Source organism: Pinus tabuliformis, chromosome X (assembly GCF_031772625.1).
Source record: "Pinus tabuliformis cultivar Carrire ecotype Pingquan chromosome X, CPIR1, whole genome shotgun sequence".
In the NCBI taxonomy this organism is placed as follows: domain Eukaryota; kingdom Viridiplantae; phylum Streptophyta; class Pinopsida; order Pinales; family Pinaceae; genus Pinus; species Pinus tabuliformis.
This window is the reverse complement of record NC_142308.1, coordinates 627,599,550-627,619,155: the sequence shown is the minus strand read 5'-3', so window position 1 is coordinate 627,619,155 and position 19,606 is coordinate 627,599,550. Positions and strand designations below refer to the sequence as shown.

General features: G+C 37.8%; 1 protein-coding gene across 1 annotated transcript in view; it reads left to right on the top strand.

The window, feature by feature from the left end:
* Window positions 1–17,053, top strand: part of LOC149141569 (protein DETOXIFICATION 41-like) — a 47,701-nt gene extending 30,648 nt beyond the window's left edge. The window contains exons 2-4 of the mRNA XM_089451265.1: window positions 15,396–15,460; window positions 15,592–15,806; window positions 15,837–17,053. Of these exons, the coding sequence (XP_089307391.1) occupies window positions 15,396–15,460; window positions 15,592–15,806; window positions 15,837–17,053 (1,497 nt within the window). The remainder of the gene's footprint in view (window positions 1–15,395; window positions 15,461–15,591; window positions 15,807–15,836) is intronic.
* Window positions 17,054–19,606: the final 2,553 nt, after the last annotated feature.

Sequence of the window (19,606 nt, the reverse complement as noted above, 5' to 3'; positions counted from 1 at the left end):
TAGCGGGTGGGAGGGAGTTTTACAAAGTGGTATCAGAGCATGGTTTAATATCTGGACCTAGATGGGCTCAGGAATAATTTGATTTTGAGCCATGTTATGGATTGTAGTACGTTAAATATGCTTGTCTTCTATGTCTGATGATTGTGGATTATGCATTGTATGCCTGTATATGTTAACATTAAAATGATAGGATGATACGAGATTGGCATTACAAATTGTCAATTTTTTATTCAGTTTCTAACTAGCATGATAACTTGAATTTTTTTTCTTTAGATTGTAGAATTTCCTGTAGATTCACAAGCTCGTGCAATTTACTAAAGCACGGGATAAGAATCTACTTCTACTTTCAACTAGCAGAAGCCAATAGATCTATGAAAACAATATGAACAAGAAAAATATAAATCAATGGCACATAACACAATAAGTGTCCGAGGAAAGCCTCAATAGAAAAACCCCACTATCTCTATTGCATTAATCAGAAATACAATATGATAATATAATGCTTGTTCTCATAAGAACAATCCCAACACTTAGTAAAATCAATCTCCAAATCACAAGCAAGCTCAAGCCAAATCTAGGCCTCTTCTCTGCTCTCCAAGCCTCCTATTTCCTTATGTCCTTGGTCAAATAATTCAAATGAATACAATATGATTTTCTCAACCTTGATCCTAACCTGCACAAGTATTTCGTATCCTCCACTTGATGAATTCCTTTGGCAATACTTAGACAAATTTCCAAGCCTCCAATCTTCTAATTCTTTGCACAATTCCTGAGAGAATTAGCCCATATTTAAAGGGAAATTTCTCATCCATAACTGCGAAATCCAAAATTAGGTCCTTCTCTGATTGCATGCATGATATTTACAACTCAGTAAATCATACAACTAATAGTACACTATCCTGGCACTCTAGTCTCAACTGGGTCTTTCTATAATAAACTGACATGCATGTGTTTCTGATGAGTGAATCTACAGTTAACTAGAGTAACACTTGTGGATGCACCAGTGCACCAACTCACTACTAATCCTCTATTATTTCCATAAATAGTTAGAATTAATTTAACTAAACATAAATCAGTAAATTGAGTTATGTACTTACAACTCATAAAAATAATCTTGGACCCCTAAGACTTAGGGAGAACATCTACATGACTTCTAAAAGACGTCCAACTCGAAATTCCTAAGTTAACTAAGTCAACTTAACTTAGTTAACTATTACAAGTTACTATGAGAAAAGAATTACAATTTTAATTCACAATTTAATTCATGGACAAATTAAATTGGAATTTTTGGATTCTATTGTTAACATTTCTTATTGCTATTTTCAACACTCCCTCTCAACAAGAAAGGAATTCAACTCGATCCAGATCCTGAATCTTTGGAATGTTCTGCATGCAACACTTCTCTCTAGTGTTTTTTCTATAGAAACTCTAGAAACAAAAAAACATCCAACCTGAATTAGAATGATGCCTCTATCATCAAAGTTTGTGACTGCTATTGCCTCTGCCAACTGAAAACTCTGTGCTTCTGTTGACTCTGCCTTTCTACATTGTTGTCAACCCTATCTATGCTTCTTCAGTATCTGACTGCTCTAGCCTCTATCAATTTTATCTCTGACTGCATCAATCCCACTGATCCCTCTCACAACTGTGTACTTTGGGCTCTCGAAGGTACAATCCATGAGATAAAACCACTCAATGGACCCTGCCCAATTTCACTTCAAATCGCCCCACCTCACACCTGGAGGTATGGATGCATGTGATTCGTCTACCTAATTGGCTCGAAATTCCCCCCTACTAGAGGTCTCTACATGAATGAATGCCTCCACTCGGTCTCCTCTCAACTCCTCCAAGTGTGGCTACTCCACAACTGTCTGAGACTGCTTCTTCTCTGCTTGAGTGGATTTCTCCACGTGGTCTCCTCTCAACTTCTCTAGTTGTGGCTACTCCACAACTTCTTGAAGCTGCTTCAGATGCTTCTTTTGGGGTTGCATGCTAAGAGGTATTTTACTCTCCCTCTCAACCACCAAGTCTCTAACCTTTTCCTTGCTCCTCAAGGCTTTGCATGCATATTGTACCTCAAGTGCATATATATTCTCCCCTAGCACACCAATTTGTTTCATCTGTCCTTCCACCACGAAATTTTCTGGAAAAACAACTCATTTTAAGTCAGTGATATCTCCAACATCTGAACTCCGATTCGACTGATTTTTTTTTTTTTTTTTTAATTTGGGTATTTTTTCATAAAGAATCCAAATCTGCTATTTCTTTCTGAAAATTTTGCACAAAAAAATTCAGATATGCTCTGCAAACTTGCGGACCAAAACCAAAAACTTAAAAATCTCCTCTAGTATATTATTCTTATCTCTGATACCATGTAGAATTTCCTATAGATTCATAAGCTCATGCAATTTACTAAAGCGCGTGACAAGAATCTACTTCTACCTTCAACTAGCAGAAGCCAATAGATTAATGAAAACAATATGAACAAGAAGAAGATATATCAGTGGCACATAACACAATAAGTATCCAGGGAAAGCCTCAACAGAAAAAGCCCAGTATCTTTATTGCAATAATTAGAAATCCAAGATGATAATACAATGCTTGTTCTCACAAGAACAATCCCAATGCTTAGAAAAATCAATCTCCATCTCACAATCAAGCTCAAGCCAAATATAGGCCTCTTCTCTACTCTCCAAGCCTCCTATTTCCTTGCTCCCTTGGTCAAAGAATTTGGATGAATACAATATGCTTTGCTCAACCTTGATCTTAACCTGTACAATTATTTCCTATCCTCCACTTGATGACTTCCTTTGGCCAATACTTAGCCAAATTTCCAAGCCTCTAAGAATCTAATTCTTTGCGCAATTCCTAAGAGAATTAACCCATATTTAAATGGAAATTCCTCATCCATAACTACGCAATCCAAAATTAGGTCCTTCTCTAATTGCATTCATGATATTTACAACTCAATAAATCATACAACTAATAGTACATTGTCCTTGCACTCTAGTCTCAACTGGGTTTTTCTCTGAACTAACATGCATTTGTTTCTAATGAAGGAATCTATAGTTAACTATAGTAACACTTGTGGATGCACCAGTGCACCCAATGACTACTAATCCTCTATTAGTTCCACAAACAGTTAGAATAATTTAAATAAATGTAACTCAGTAAACTAAGTTATCTAATTAAAAATCATAAATAAACTCATATTGGACCCATAAAACTTAGGGAGAACATATACATGAATTCTAAAATAATTCCAACTCAAAATTCCAAATTTAACTAAGTCAAATTAATTTATTTAACTATTACAAGTTTCTATGAGAAAATAATTACAATTTCAATTCACAATTTAATTCAAGGACAAATTAAATTGTAACTTCTGGATTTTATTGTTAACATTTCTTGTTGTTTTTTTCAACGCAGATAACCTTATATCCATAGGCTTATTGCAATTAATCCAAGGTGATGGGTAAATTTGCTTAATTATATTTTTATTGGCTAACAATTATTTTTACAAACAACACATAAGAAGACATCAATGAATAAAAAGAGGATAATGATTGAGCATTAAAATGGTGCAACACAACACTAATAAATTCCGACATCATTTGGAAGAAGAGTCAGTTGGGAAGAGGGTAGAGGAAGACTCCTATAATTGGATGAAAACTCTTAGAATTATAAGAGCTAATATAAGAAGTTACAATGCCGACAATGAAAGAATTATCATGGCCTAGGAGCAACAAGAAGAGGTAAACACAATTATAATGTGAAGTCTGGCAAATTTGTAGATGTAGAGGCAACACGATCGGGTGCCCACCACTTTAGCTAGATTAAGGGTAGGAAAAGTCGATTAGGACTTGGAAGGCATGAATTGAAGTCAGATGGTGTAGAGGTAAAAATTTCTACCAAGAGGCATAGCCAAGCAAGCGAGGACATAGTCAGAGGTGGAACTCCTCTTAGTACTCTAAATAGAGGAATAAACAATCACAAACAATTTTCTAGTGCTTCCACCAAAAGGAATTTTTAGTATAAAAAGAGAGGAAACTATTTGATGCCAAAAGAGTTTAAGAAGGAAAAACTTCCTATACATTATGGAGAGGTGAAGAAGGTAGAGGAAGAAAAAGCATGATTTCTAGGAATGAAGAAATATTTCAGAGTGCACGATTACTCTGAGAATATGGAAGCAAGATTATCCATATTCATATTAAAGGGAAGAGTTGATATCTTGTGGGAATACAAGAAGAAATTCAAGAATATTAATGACAAGTAGTTGTATGATAGAAGGGCCAAATAATTTTATGAGCACAAGTTATGGAAGTTGATAGCTGATGAATACAAAACCAGATTATTGGAGCTGTTGAGATATGTGCCCTGCCTTAAGGATGAAAAGGTAAAGATTCAAAGATATCTTAGTGGGTTTACACAAGAATTTAGGGAAAAATTAGAGTTTGATGATCCATAAACTCTAGAGGGAACCATCTGAAATATGAAGCATTGTTATGAATATTCCAATCATAGGACTGAATCTTACACTTATTGGAAATAAAAATGAAAGCCCAACTTTAAAGGAAAATGGTAGAAAGTTGCAAGACAACATCTTGGAGGAAAGAATGTGAAATTTCCTAATCCTAATAAGGGTTATTTTAGTAGAACTCCACTACTATTGGTAGAGAATGGATCTCTCATCCTATAGGAGAGGAAGTTAAGGGTTTCTAAGGAGAGCCTCTAAAGTGTTGTACTTGGGGAGAAAACCATAGGAAGTGATATTATCCTCGGTGACATAATAATGGCCTGAGAGTGTACAATGTGTAGGAAGTGAAGACAGTGCATGATGTGGCTTGGATTATCCCACACATCTATGCAGCGTTAGACAATAGGCAAGCCAATCACCAAGCCTCAGTGATCGAAATGGAAGGTAGATCAATAACTAGTTTGTTTTGATTTTGATTGAAATTGGTTCTAATTTTAGTTATGTGAGTCCACAAGTTGCAGAGTAGTGTGCACAACATCACACAACCCATGATAGGTTGTGGTTGATCCAATTGGCCATGGGGACTAAGAAGCGAGTTGATAATGTGGTGAAGTCATTCCTAATCATAATAAACAGCATGACCACATCTGTAAACTTGAATGTGTTGAAATTGGGATCATATGATGTGATCATAAGCATGGATTAGTGATCATCCCATAGAACCAAGGGCGAATACTACAAAAAGTTGATAAAGTATCTCAATCAGGAAGGATAAAAACACAATGTTACAATGAAAGAGAAAAATTATGATGGTGAAGGAAATATCTGCATTGCAACTAAATAGGTATAATAGGAGGGGTTGTGAATTGTGTGTTGTTCAAGTGAATATTGAAATGGAGGTCGGTAAAAATAGAATGGAAGAACACCCATTAATAAAATAATTCAATGATGTGTTTCCCGCAGAGATTAGTACATGCCATTTTTTCACACTAAAACAAAAGACCCTAAATATGGATCTCTCACTATCTAATGAACCCTTTTTAGCGTTCCCCTATAAATATGGAAGAAGAGCCATTCTAAGAAATATAAGAATCCTATATTACATTTCTAAAAGCCATAATTTTAGCCATCATGGCATTTTTCCTATTGTCAAAGTGCGTTGTTGCACTTATAAGTGCAATGACAACTATACATGGGAAAAAGTAAAAAGTTAATTCTAGAATCCTTGTTCAAGAATATTATTTTATTGGATGAGCTTGAGTTCGCACCTATGTAGGTATTATCCCCACTTTAATAGATCCTATCCCACTCATTATGGATCCTATCTCCCCTCCTTCTAGATCTCACCCATTCAGAAGTGGGTTTACAACCTCTTCTCTTCTCCTAGAAATAGAGAGTAGACCAAGAGGAGGGGGTTGGATTTTTAAGTTCTTGGATTATGCCCTTAAGTTTTCCAATTGAGGTTGGAGGATTTTTTGCAAAGGAAGTATTAGAGATATTTAAGGTTTCTAGCTTCTTCATGCTAGTAGCCAAGAGGTTAAGAAGAAGAAGAAGAAAGATTAGAAAGGGGTAAACTAACCAACTATGGATGTGAGTATTGATAATGTTGAGGAACCTGTTAGTGTTGGTATCTTCATCCCTCCGTCATTGATCAAACACTCTTGTTGCATTGCATGTTAGGTGTCTCACCCAATCAGCTACATTCCATTAGGGTCATGGATCATCTGACGGTAGTGGCTTATTATACATTTTCCCTCATGTGCTGGCTTACATTCAGAACCGCTATAGTCAATTTTTGTCTTTAAATCTATAAAAGTCATTTTTAGGGTTTTAGGTGTCTTTAGGTATAGGGTTTTCATCAATAAGGTCTCAAAATGCTTAGTGATGGTTAGAAAGCACATGGGAGGTCGAATAAAGTTCCAACAACAATAATTTTCATGATCACTCACTCAGTGATTGATTTTTCCTCAAAACCCTGTTTTGAGGAAAAACAGAGTATTTTATATTTTTATGCATAAATTTGATGTAATTTCAATTTTTTTCATATGTAAGAAACTTCAATGGCAACCTTGGTCACCTTACCAAGCTTCTGCAAATCCATTCCCTACAAGGCAACCAAAAAAAATCAAATCATTCAGTTCGTCAAAAGAAAAAATAAAGCAAACTACTTAAAAACAGAGTTTGAAAGGCAATGTCAAATGCAAACATTATAAAAGTGGGTTTTATGAGTGAAAAATCAAAATCTCTTTTATATAACACATTGGTCATGTTCAAATAGCTCATTTGTATTCAAAGGAGAAAATTTGAGCAAGAGAAGGTTGTGTTGGAGAAAGGGAGCAAGTTTGAAGCAAAATGGTGCAAGTTCAGGGGGCACGACACATTGGGTCATGGGCGCGGTGCATAGAGCAGGCGCGGAGCATTGGGCCACCCTCCATAGTGCAGAAAATACACTAGCGCGGCACATGGAGTAGGCGCGGCTTGTTGGGTTGGTGGCACGATGCATAGAAATGCAAGCCTAATTTCACCCACGAAATTCATTCAAACGCTAAATTTTCTTGATTGCCACCTCTCCAAGTAAGTCAAACATTCTTCCAATGCCAATGTGTGTCTCTAGATGTTTATAGAGATTAGTAAGAATTTTTTCAAACCCTACCTCCTTGCAATGTTTGCTCAAAAATAATTGCTTAGGGTTTACAGTTTGAGTTTTTGTTGTCAAGTCCATTTCATCACTCCTTCACCTTTTGATTCCTTGAGTTATTTTTCACTTTCATCGACTCATTCCCTAATCCCCATATCCCTAATTCTCATTATCCCAAACCCTAGCTAAAAATTCCTAAACCCTAATTTCTATCCCTAAGCCTACATACTATTCCCTAAATTCCCTATTCCCAAAAAACTTGGCAATATCATTCCCAAAAACCCTCATACCCTCTCCCTCCACAGTCCCTCATACATTTTCATACATTTGGCAGCAAAATTTAAAGACACCTAAAATCTCTTCATACTCATCTAAAAGAAGCTCAAATATTTGGCAAACATGGAATCTGATCCTTCCTATGACCGAGATGAGGAGACACACAGTGACTCTCCTAGAGAAATGCATGCACCAAGAAGACCTCACAAGGGTGGAAAACATATAAGAGAGGAACCTACTTCACTTGCCGAGATGCAGGCCTATCCCCTTGCTGTCACATGTTTTCAGCACCAATCCTATTATTAGTTCTGTGAGATGGTTGAGAGAGTCCAGTACCATCATCAATTGGCCAGGTTGTTTGTCCTCCATCTTCAAAATGGCCAAGTCACTCTAGCAGGTGTGACATTCACCTTGACACCAGAGTCTATTTCTCTAGCAAGTGGCATTCCCAACATCGGTGAGCAGTGGAATAAGAGGCAGCAGATTGATAGGGAACATTATGAGCCTTACACTAAGGCTGGCTATTTGAGACATCTGAGCAGAGTTTTTCCTTTTCGGTAGCTAAAAGACTCATATGCTCCCTTGATGAAACTCATAATCAAGTATTTCAGTTGTGAGGGCCAGTTTTCTCACTTGTATGCCTACCATATCAGACTGTTGATGCACTTCACTAGGGAAAGAATGATGAACCTCCCCTATTTTATTTGCTAGAACATTGAGAAGATGACCACCATAGTGCACAAGAAGACTCCTCAGCAGGAGTATAACATCATATATCATTTTACACTAATCAAGATTGTGGTCATGCATCAACTTGGTTTATAGAACATATCATGGGAGGATTTCATTTTGCATGAGGTCTTCACCGCTCCTCAAGTACCTCCAGTAACGTTTCATGAGACAAGTGAACCTTCACATTAGCAGGAGCTTCATGAGACACAAACCGCTAGTGTGCCAGTATATGTCACCTACCAAAAGGGCACTAGAAGGTTGTTTGTAGAAACAAATCGAGTATTATCTCCACCCGGGGTGGAAGGGGTCTCACTTCCTCCATTAGCAGAGTAGGTATAGGACAAGTGCAAGTAGCCATTACAGGATGAGGGGCCTTCAGGAGAGCAGGAGACAGATTTTATTCTTATTCAGGATGATGACATTGATTTGGGCTCACAAAGCTCAAAGCTTAGAGAGATCATCCAGGAGCAACAAGCTGACATTCAACATTTGTCTCTCAACCTAAAAAGAGCTAAGTGGATCATCAAATATCTGGAGCAAAGAAACAAACAACTAGAGGATCAACAAGCCATAATGGAGCTAAGAAACATACGAGAAAATCGGCAAGCTGCTAAAAGGAGGAAAGTCAAGTTCACAACACTTGAGCAAGAAATCAATGTTGATCGTGAGTCTTGGTTGGAGAGGACTAATATGTACTTGGAGAGGATGCTATTGAAGGCCATCAATGAAAAAAATATGTTGAGAAACATTGCATATCACTATTTGTCAAGAAATATGGTGTGCCAAGAAAGAATTAGGAACTTGAAGGCCAAGTTGAAGAAGAGATCGAGGAGGAAAAAAGTGCAAGATAAACTTCAGATCTTGGCTGAGGATTCTTTGGCCTAGCATAGCACCTAATGGTGGAAACTTAGCTCAAATTTCAAAAAATTTGGGGCACTTTTTGTAATTTTGGAAATTTTGCCTTAAAAAACAAAGTTTTCTACCCAATGCGCTACGCCACCTGGCACTCGCTTTTGATGGATGCATCATTTTAAGGAAAAATCAACATATTTGGATTTTTCATGAAAAAATATGCATGCTCACAAATGGCACAGAAATTTTGATAGGTTTTGAGCTTCCAAAAAGGTCAAAAACACCCCAAAAATGACCTTTCTGCCCCTTTTTTGACACACAGGAAGCAGTCTTAGGAAAACTCAGTTTTGGAGGGGCAAATGGAGGCCAAATTCAAAAATTCCACTTGTGATAGAAATTAGATAGGCAGACCTTTCCAAAAAGCCCACTTGGAGAAAATTTTTACATCGGGAAGGCCTCCAAAATCAGCTGCAAAAAGGTTCTATGCATAGGGAAATCGGCACGGTGCATTGGAGGAATTTTGCTTAGTTTGACCAAGAATGCTCTGTTTTTCCCCTAGTTTCTTGACAGTTTGACTTTTCTTCTTCTAGATGTCAAAATCATGATGTAATTTAATATGAACTAATGGATTTTGATGTAATTATGCTATATTTTCACTCTTAGAACTAGATTCATCCATCAAAAGGTAGTTTGCAACTGAATGAATCAGTTTCCTAGTTTTTAGAGGCAAGCTATTCCACTGCCTACTTTTTAGTTCTCAGTTTAGATTTTGTTGGAACAGCTCCTAATCTTATGAGCTCGACCCCTAGAAACTATGTTAGGCCCCTATACTACTAGTGTATCCCCTTATTGTTATTAATACAACCCACTTATTATATTGATGTACCCTGTAGTGCCCATATTGTTACTATTGTGCCCCATAGAAGCCCACTATTGTTATTATTATGCCCTTATATTATTATTGTTATGTTGACTCTGATTATGTTATGACCCCTTAGACTCCTATATATAGAAAGGAGGTATTTTCATTTGTATCATCCAATAATTGTTCATTTGTGTAATGTAAAGAAGGTTGCCCCCTCGAAGAGGCTGAATTCTAAGGCGTTGATTTCTCTTTTCTATCTTTTTGTGAGCTGGTTTCATAACATTTGGTATCAGAGCTTTGGATTCTAGGGTTTCGCTGCTCCAAATAGGTCATCATGGCATTTTAGCTATAACGTTTTTCTTGCAACGTTTCAGAAGCTAAAATAAAGCCCATTTGAGAAGAAATCGCACTAAACCTCAGGTCCAAATTTTAGAGCTTTTTGCACTATATTTGTAGAGATATGATCTGAGGAAGTTGGTCTTTTTGTAGACTCCTAAATTACATTCCAAACAGGTGACCTAGGGAAAATCGTCATAACTTTCTCTCTGAGCATTGGATTGAAATTTCGTAAGAAGTCACAGAAAGGGGACGAACTGTAGTTTCTTGTAGATATTTTTCAGAGCCAAAGCTCGAAACAGTGACACATGGCACTTCATACAAGTTCGCTCTTCTGGAAAGGTCTATAATCAGGTCATCTTGGGAGATTGTGTATAGCTCTTTCTTGGAGAATCCAATTTGGATCAGACTGGTGGCATTGGAAAGAGGACACAGAGTGCTACTACAGATCACAATTTTAGAACTCAAAGATCCGAAAGTACAGAGTTACAGTCGTTTCAAGATCAGGCTCCTAAAATCAAGAAAAAGCAAGATGAGGAAGTTTGATGGCAAGGATCTGGTAAATTGGATAATTTATATGGAGCAATATTTTGATCTACATGATGTACCACTGTTACAAAACGTATGTATTGCATCTTCATATTTAGAACCAGATCAATTTTTATGGTATGAAGGGCTTTTTTCTGGTAAAAAACTTGTTACGTGGTCAATTTTCACGGAGGAAATGATAGCACATTATGAGGATACAAAGTGCAACACCTTCTTTAGAGCAACACCACAACAATTGGAAAGAGTAAAAGGGCTTTGTGACATAGTGGAAAGCAAAATTATGGAAACCATGAAGCATACCCCTCACAACTATAAAGATGTAAGTGTTGTTTCTCCTAGCCTTCCACAACCTACAACGGTTACACCACAACAATTGGAAAAAAAAAGGGAAAAAGGGCTTTGTTACAATTGTGATAGCAAATGCACTAAAGGTCATAAGTGTGCTGAGAAGAATTTATTTTACATAGAATATGAAGAGGAGGAAGAAAAGGATCAAGAAACATCAAAAGAAGAAGATATACACCAGGACCCCACCCCAAAGAAAGAAGAAATGAATCAGACCATATCTTGTAAAGCATTGGTAGGAATTACCACTCCTCAAACTCTCAAGATAGAAGGACATATCAAGAAGAAAAAGGTGCAAGAAGTGAAAGATCACATCGAGAAAGAAGAAATGAATCCAACCATATCTTGTAATTCATTGGTCGAAATTAGCACTCCTCAAACTATCAAGATATAAGGACATATCAAGAAGAAAAATGTTCAAGAAGTGAAAGATCACATCGAGCATCAAGAAATGAATCCGACCATATCTTGTAAAGGATTGGAAGAAATTACCACTCCTCAAACTCTAGAGATAGAAGGACATATCAAGAAGAAAAAGGTTCAAGCAGTGAAAGATCACATCGAGCATCAACAACGAGTTATCCAAATTTTAAAGGATAACGCCACTTCGGTGAAAAATCAAACGAAACAACAGGTAGATCAACATTGTAGTGAAAAATGTTTTGATTTAGGTGATTGGGTATTTTTACTGCTACATCTCAAGCAAGCTATTTATGAGAAGGAAATGTTGGCAATACTACATGCACTTAAAAAATGGCGACCTTACTGAATGGGAAGACTCTTCAAGGATGAGGATGTGGAAGCATTGTTTTGTGCTATTTCTATTATCCAACCAAATTGGATAAACGAAGCAAGGGGTGAATGGAAGAAGGGCAAAGAAGTATGGCCAGTTATTAAAAAGCTGCAAAAAATCCCAATTCAAACAATATTGCTAGAAATTGAAGAGGAAGGAAAAATCATATTGGAACCTGGAGCAGTCACAGAAATAAGAACCCGACAGCTACGAAATCGATCAATTTTAGAGTATCTCGTCAAGTGGAAGAGCTTACCCACTGAAGATTCCACATGGGAGGACAATAATTTTATACAGAAGCATCAAGAACTACTCAAGTGTTGAGGACAATGCTTTTTGAAGGAGAGGGGCATGTTAGGCCCCTATACTACTAGTGTAACCCCTTATTGTTATTAGTACAACCCAGTTATTATATTGATCTACCTATGTAGTGCCCATATTGTTACTATTGTGCCCCATAGAAGCCCACTATTGTTGTTATTGTGCCCTTACATTATTAATATTATGTTGACTCTGATTATGTTATGACCTCTTAGACTCCTATATATAGAAAGGAGGTCTTTTCATTTGTATCATCCAAGAATTGTTCATTTGTGTAATGTAAAGGAGGTTGCCCCCTCGAAGAGGCTGAATTCTAAGGTGTTGATTTCTCTTTTCTATCTTTTTGTGAGATGGTTTCATAACAGGCTAGGATGAGTTGTTGGTTGCCTATATCTTGTAATTTTCCAGTCATTAGCATGATTGGACTTTTGGGAAATCTTGGAGCTTCATTGTATACTCATTTCAGTAGTTTGGCTAAGGAACAAACCAACGGTTTGTAGCACTTTATGGGATTCATGTGGCATCTTGCTCTGGTATTGTATTTTCTTCTATAATTGTAAGTTTACATGTGTTTTATGTATGCCATTATCTCTCTTTGCTTCATCTTAACTAAATCAAACAAGGATAAAGGTAGAATACATTGAAAGTGTAGTGCTCTACCTAGGGTTTGTTTAGTTATCTATGTTTTTAGCTGTTGGAAGAGGATCCCTAAGTTTTTCATGCCCTATCCAACTCCTCACCTATCTAAAAGCTCTCCATCTCACTCAATTTGAAGTTCCAAACCATTTTCCTACCTTGCCCCATAGAGATCTCTGCAAAACTGAGCCTCATTCCCCGGACCCAAATCTGCCTTTCACATTTGAGCCAACAAAACATCATCAAATTTAATCAAACACCTTTGTATACATAGCTAGCCTAAAATCAGTCATTACATCAGTCATCTCAAGCTTTCATTGGCCATCTTTTTTTAGATTGACAAGGAGAGAGCCCTCTCCTGACCTGGTAGGGCAAGCTACTAGGTTAAGTGTGGTTTGATGTTACCCTAGATCCTACCTTTCTTAGCTTGAGGTAGATTTAGGCCCTAACATAGTGGCGACTCCAATGGGGATCGAAATTATTATCATTGTTTTGCTTTGTAGACTATAGATGGAGCTTGAATTTAGACAGGTAGCCTTTGAAATGCTCTTGCTTTGCATTAGCGAAAGTAGATGAATGTTGCTTCAGTCAATCTCCAGTCTAGTTTATGAACTGAACATCTGGTTTCCTCAGCAAAATGTAATCAATTTCAGATCTGATTGTTGATGGTGGACAAGGATCAAACACCGCAAGGCTGAAATCATTCACCTGGTGACTCTAAATCAGTTTTGAATCATATCCAAGGACTCCACTGGAGGATGAACCTGACCAGCAGAAACATGAATGGAAAATATGGAAAAATCAGGTATTCAAGTTGGAATTTCATCCAAGACATTTTATTCCTTGTTCTAAATTATTTCTTCTCGTTTCTCAAGAGTGTCAAGAAGGCTTTGCAAAGTATATTGTATTTGAGAAAAGATCCTCGGCCTACAGTTGACTCTTTCCCTTTGAAGATTGTAAATACCAAAGATTTGCATGCCTTTGAGCTTGATCAAGACCCTTTTTCTAAATCTTGTGATGACCATCTTCAAACTGATGAGCCTCAAGAGACCAAAACGGATTCTATACTTTCTGTACATACCCATATACCTTGTAAAATTATAGATCGATACAAGCCTCTGATTTTACCTCCTATATCCCATGCTTTCCCTAAAAATCATGATCTATATCTACCAAGATTTGATGGTGAATGTGACAACATCACTGCTGAGAGACATGTATTGAATTTTGAGTCCTTCCTTGACCTCTTTGAAGTTGATGAAGAAGATGTCAGTATTAGGCTTTTTTCTCTTTCTTTGCAAGGCAAAGTCAAGAGTTGGTTCAAAACCCTACTTGATGCGAGCATCTCAAATTTACAGCAGTTCGTCAAAGTTTTCCTCGATAGGTGGGTGATCAAACAGAACCCTTTCTTGATTATAGAAGAGTATAACCAGCTAAAAAGATAGCCAGGGGAGATAGTACAATAGTTTTCTGCTAGGTTTAACCAAGTTTATTTTTTGATGCCGGTTAATATAAGACCTCCTCTTAGATCTACTCTCTTGCACTACCCGAGTGCCTTTGATCTCGAAATGGAGTTTCAGCTGAGAGAAAGGAATCTTGCAACACTTGAAGAGACGCAGAAAAGTGCAGTAGATGTAGAGGCTCATTTGTTGATCTGAAGGGCAAAGTCGAAGGAAGAAGAGATGAAAAACATAGATCCAGAGGAATCGACATCTCTAGAGGTAAAGCTTGACATTTTGGTAAGTGCAGTAGAAGAGATGATGCAAAGGATCACCAAAAGGAATGAGTATAATTTTCAAGCCCATGGCTCATTGATTGAAGAAGAACAAGTTACTAATCCAAAACATTTTCTTTCTTATCCCAGTTGTCATAGATCTGATAATGATTGTTTTATAGATCATCTTGGAGAAGAGAGATCTATTGATATGACATGTATGCTTGATGATGTATTTTATACTAATGATTTACCTCAGTTTGATCAGTATTATGACGATTATGTTCTCCAAAAAGAAGCTAATCTTGCAGATGAATTAGCAGCTAATTTGTGGAAGGAGGAAGTTCACTTTCAGCGACTCGAATATAGTGATCAACTGATGCATATCAGCTATGGAAATGAAAAGGAAAGTGTAGAAAAATTTGAAGTAAGTGAAGGATATTTGCCTTTTTGTTTTTCTTCGTTCCAGTTCATCAGAGACAATTTTCATGCAATCAGAAATCAACTGTCGACAAGTCTTGATTTGGACCTGTTAGACTCCGTCTTGTATGTCAAATGTGAGATTGCTTCTTCTTCAAAACCCTGTTTTGAAGAAGAAATCATTAAATGTGTTTTTTAGAATATGTATCAAATTCTCCAGCTCTTCAAAAGGCAGCAGCTTCCTTAGCTCCTATCTCTACAAAAACACAAACAGAAGAAAACAAAACATCATCAGCGATCAGAGGCAAAGCAAGTTACAAGCGATTTGGAGAGGTCTCACTGGAAATCCCAAACAACTTCTGTATTATGAAGACAAGAAAGATTATGGTAAAGCACACCAGTTTTCAGGGAATATAATTTTTGATCAATCAATTGTCATAGTTAGGTCAGCTGTCCGGCTGTATAACGCTCATCAGGATTGCTTCATTGATATCTGTTCTCCAGAAGTGCTCCTTCTCTTTACCGATAATTTTGACTATCAACAGCTCAGGCGTGACTTTGTTAAAGGATCGCAAAGTGATGATGGTGAGATTTCGAAAGGTTAATGAAGCTATTGTTCATGGGTGCCGTTTTGCAGGAAGTTCGATATAGAGACAAGGGCACCATTTGTGTATTTTTCCAAAGAAAGTCCCCAGCATAGCAAGAGCTTTGATCCAAACTATCTCCGAGAAAGGAAGGAGATGGAGGATGAATATGAGGATATGAAGAGTAGGATTACAAAAGTATTGGAGACGCAGGAAGTCCCATTAGAGTCGATATGTCTCGATGGTGTTGATGGTTTCGCTCATGGAAGTTCAGATGTTCGCAATTACTCCAATGTAGTTAAGCTGGGAATGGCAAGCGCCGTGCAGACTATGTGTGGGCAAGCTTACGGTGTTAAACAGTACAGTATGCTTGGTGTCATCTGCCAACGATCGATGATAATAATGACAGCAACTGCAATACTTTTGGCAATCCTCTACTTATTTGCAGATCCTGTGTTGGTTGCCATAGGGCAGAGCAAAGAAATTGCTGCTGCTGGAGCTGTTTTTTTTTTAAGAGGCCTTATTCCTCAGCTATTTTCATTTGCCATCAATTGTCCGATGCAGAGGTTTTTGCAGGCTCAGAAAATTGTGGCTCCCTTGGCCTATATTTCTGTTGGTACATTTCTCCTCCACATTTTGTTGACTTGGGCTGCAGTAGACAAGCTGGGATATGGCCTGTTAGCAGCAGCCTTAGTACTGAGTCTGTCTTGGTGGATTCTTGTAATTGCTACTGCATTATATATATTCTACAGCCCATCTTGCAAGGAGACATGGACTGGCTTCAGCACAAAGGCCTTTACAGGACTCTGGTCCTACTTCAAGCTAACTGTAGCTTCTGCTTTTATGCTAACTTTGGAAATATGGTACACTCAAGGACTGGTGCCTATATCCGGTTTGCTGCCAGACTCAGAGGTTGCTCTGGATTCAAATTCTGCTTGCAGGAATTATTACAACTGGGACTTTATGGTAATGTTGGGTCTCAGCACAGCTGCAAGTATAAGAGTTGGTAATGAGCTAGGAGCCCGACGCCCGAAAATTGCCAGATTTTCAGTTGTAGTTGTGGTGATCACATGCTTCATCATAAGTGTCATTCTTGCTGCAGCAGTCATGTTACTGAAAAAGGAACTTGCTATGTTATTCACAAGCAACACTGTGGTTATGAGCGTTGTTTATGCATTGATCCCTCTCCTTGCAATATCTGTAATCTTGAATGGCACCCAACCTATTCTCTCAGGGGTGGTGATAGGATGCGGATGGCAAGTTGTGGTAGTGTATGTGAATTTGGCAACATATTATGTCATTGGCCTACCTATTGGAATTGTTTTAAGGTTTAAGGTCAACATGGGAGTCGATGGAATATGGTGGGGAATGATAATCGGAGTGACACTCCAGATGTTGGCTCTAATTATTCTTACAGCACGGACTAATTGGAACAAAGAGGTCCAAATAGTATCAGATAGAGTCGAGCATTCCCAATATGAGGAAAATGATTCCTCAGATATACTGCCCGCTTGACTAGGCTCTTTATGAAGTGCAACTTGTCAGGGGTTTAGCTACAAAGTGTTGTGTCGAATTACAGAAGCAATATAGTTAAATGGCATTTGAATAACCAGATGGCCCCAAACTTAAAAGCCAAATCACCATCGTAAACAGTAAGAACAGGACAATTAAGCAATAATAGGGTGGCAGGATTGCCATTTTCTTTCTCTTTATTTGGCAACTTGGAAATACAGAATGGTATGGCCATGTCAAAGATGTGGAGTTACATTTCAAGCAAACCGTCCATGAAGCATCGAATCATACATTTATCATGTCACTAGTTAAGTACAAGAACCATTAAAATGAGTTGTGTTGTTGTTATCGCCTGGGCGTTAAGATATCCATCATAGCAGTAGAAATAGGATTCGATCTTCTATTAAGGGCTTCAGTTAATGATCCAACGGGATCTGCACTCCAGTTTTATCTCTTAATTAGCCAATCATCAGAAGATTTAGAGGGACGATGTTCTATGTTTAGAATAGATGAAACGCCCTTTTCTAATTTTTATAATTGCAGTTGAAACAACACCTTTGTTGTTGGAACGATTTGTTTTTCCCTAGCAGATTTTTATTTAATGTATTAAAAAAAAATCATTGGTAAGAGAAGAAGAGAGGGAGAAAGAATGTTGAGAGCTGGTGGAGAACAAAGAGCTTCATTGCATAGATTTTGACAGAGATTTTAATTAAAAAATGCAGCTCTGACCCCTGAGATTCCTGTGGTATGAAATTTAACATTTGTGTCATCTTTTGTTTCATATGTAGCCTGTTATGTGTTCATGTCATTTCATGATCGTTTCCATTTGAACAAATGAAGTGTTAAGGTAGAATTCATAATTATATGCTCTGCCTTTAAGTTTGTTCAGTATTTAATGTTTTCTTCTGTTTGACAAGGATTCATCCTCTATGCCCTTGTCAGCTCCTCAGCAGTCTTGCCATTCCATTTAATATCAATTTGATGTTAAACTTTCTTGCCTACCTTGCCTTAGGAGATAACCTGTGTTTTTGATTACATTTCTCTGTTCAAGCTGTTACTTTGCCCATGGAGCCCAGAAAAACCCCATCATTTTATTAAAAACCCTTTTTATCAGTTTACTATCCTAAAATCAGTTTCTTTTAAAAGTCATCTTAGCCCCTTTTGGAAAATTTTTTGCTGAGATAGACTAGAGAGAGCCCTCTCCTGTCCTCGTAGGGCTAGCTATGAGGCTAAGTGGTTTGATGTTGCCTTGGATTTTTCCTTCTTCAGCCTGAGGCCAAATTCGAGCGCTAACATATTGGCGACCATACTAGGGAGAACATTCGACTTGTTGATTGTCTTGTCCCAGTACATGAAATCAAATTGTAGATCTGATGCTGATGGTGGACGGCAGTCAGACACATATGCAGGCTGAACCATTCACCTGGCGACTCCAATTCGATCCAGACATTCCAGTGCTTGTTGATTCACTCATGCAATGGTAGGGTATGTGGCAAACCCTGCCCTGTGTGAAGCTGTAGAAGAAATAAGAAATGAGTTAGCAGATTCTGAAATTGATGAAGATTTTGTCAGTGCCTTGCTTCATTGGTTGAAATCTCCAAAGTTCCCTTGTTTCATAACTAGATTTTGTGAGTTAATTGTTGAAAGAATCGAAAAGGAGATTCAACGTTTAGATGAGCAGATCCAGTCCTAGGATTTCCAAGACCCTAAAAAGTTCTTGGAAATCCTTCCTCCTTCGCAACAAGAAATCACAAACTTGCCTACAGATGTTTATACTGACAGTGTGCAGCTGGAGGTATGTATTACAGAGTTGGGGCAGCCAACAGAGTCCGGCTTCCGCGATCCAATGGCAACATACATGGACACATTTTTCAGTTTGATTGATAGATCAGGCTGTCTTGTACGTGACCAGGCTCACTACGTGCATGAAGAGCTGCCAGCAATAACATCTCTGTCCTAGTGGAAGCATTCTCAAGCGGCATCATTTTTAGGTTTACTTGAATGGTTGATCTGGCATTTTAGTATTACCTGATCTATTTTTGCAGCAAAGTAGGGTAGATGTTGTAAATAAATAAGCAGCCAAAGGGCAGCATTTTGTTCCAGTTTCATTACAGCTTTAGTTTGAAGTTAGTTAAGTCAGTTTTTCAATCATTTCAGTCACGTTTCAGTCCATAAATGAGTCGGAAGTCTCATGTTGTCTGTTGAAATCATGACTCCATTGCCCAATGGATGGAGGCACTGTCTACTCTCCCAAAGTTCTGCGGTTCTTGGCACCTCCAAAAAGTGGCAGCTACCATCCCAAGTGGAGCCGATGTTAGACTCCGTCTTGTATGTCAAATGTGAGATTGATTCTTCTTCAAAACCCTGTTTTGAAGAAGAAATCATTAAATGTGTTTTTTAGAATATGTATCAAATTCTCCAGCTCTTCAAAAGGCAGCAGCTTCCTCAGCTCCTATCTCTACAAAAACACAAACAGAAGAAAACAAAACATCATCAGCGATCAGAGGCAAAGCAAGTTACAAGCGATTTGGAGAGGTCTCACTGGAAATCCCAAAC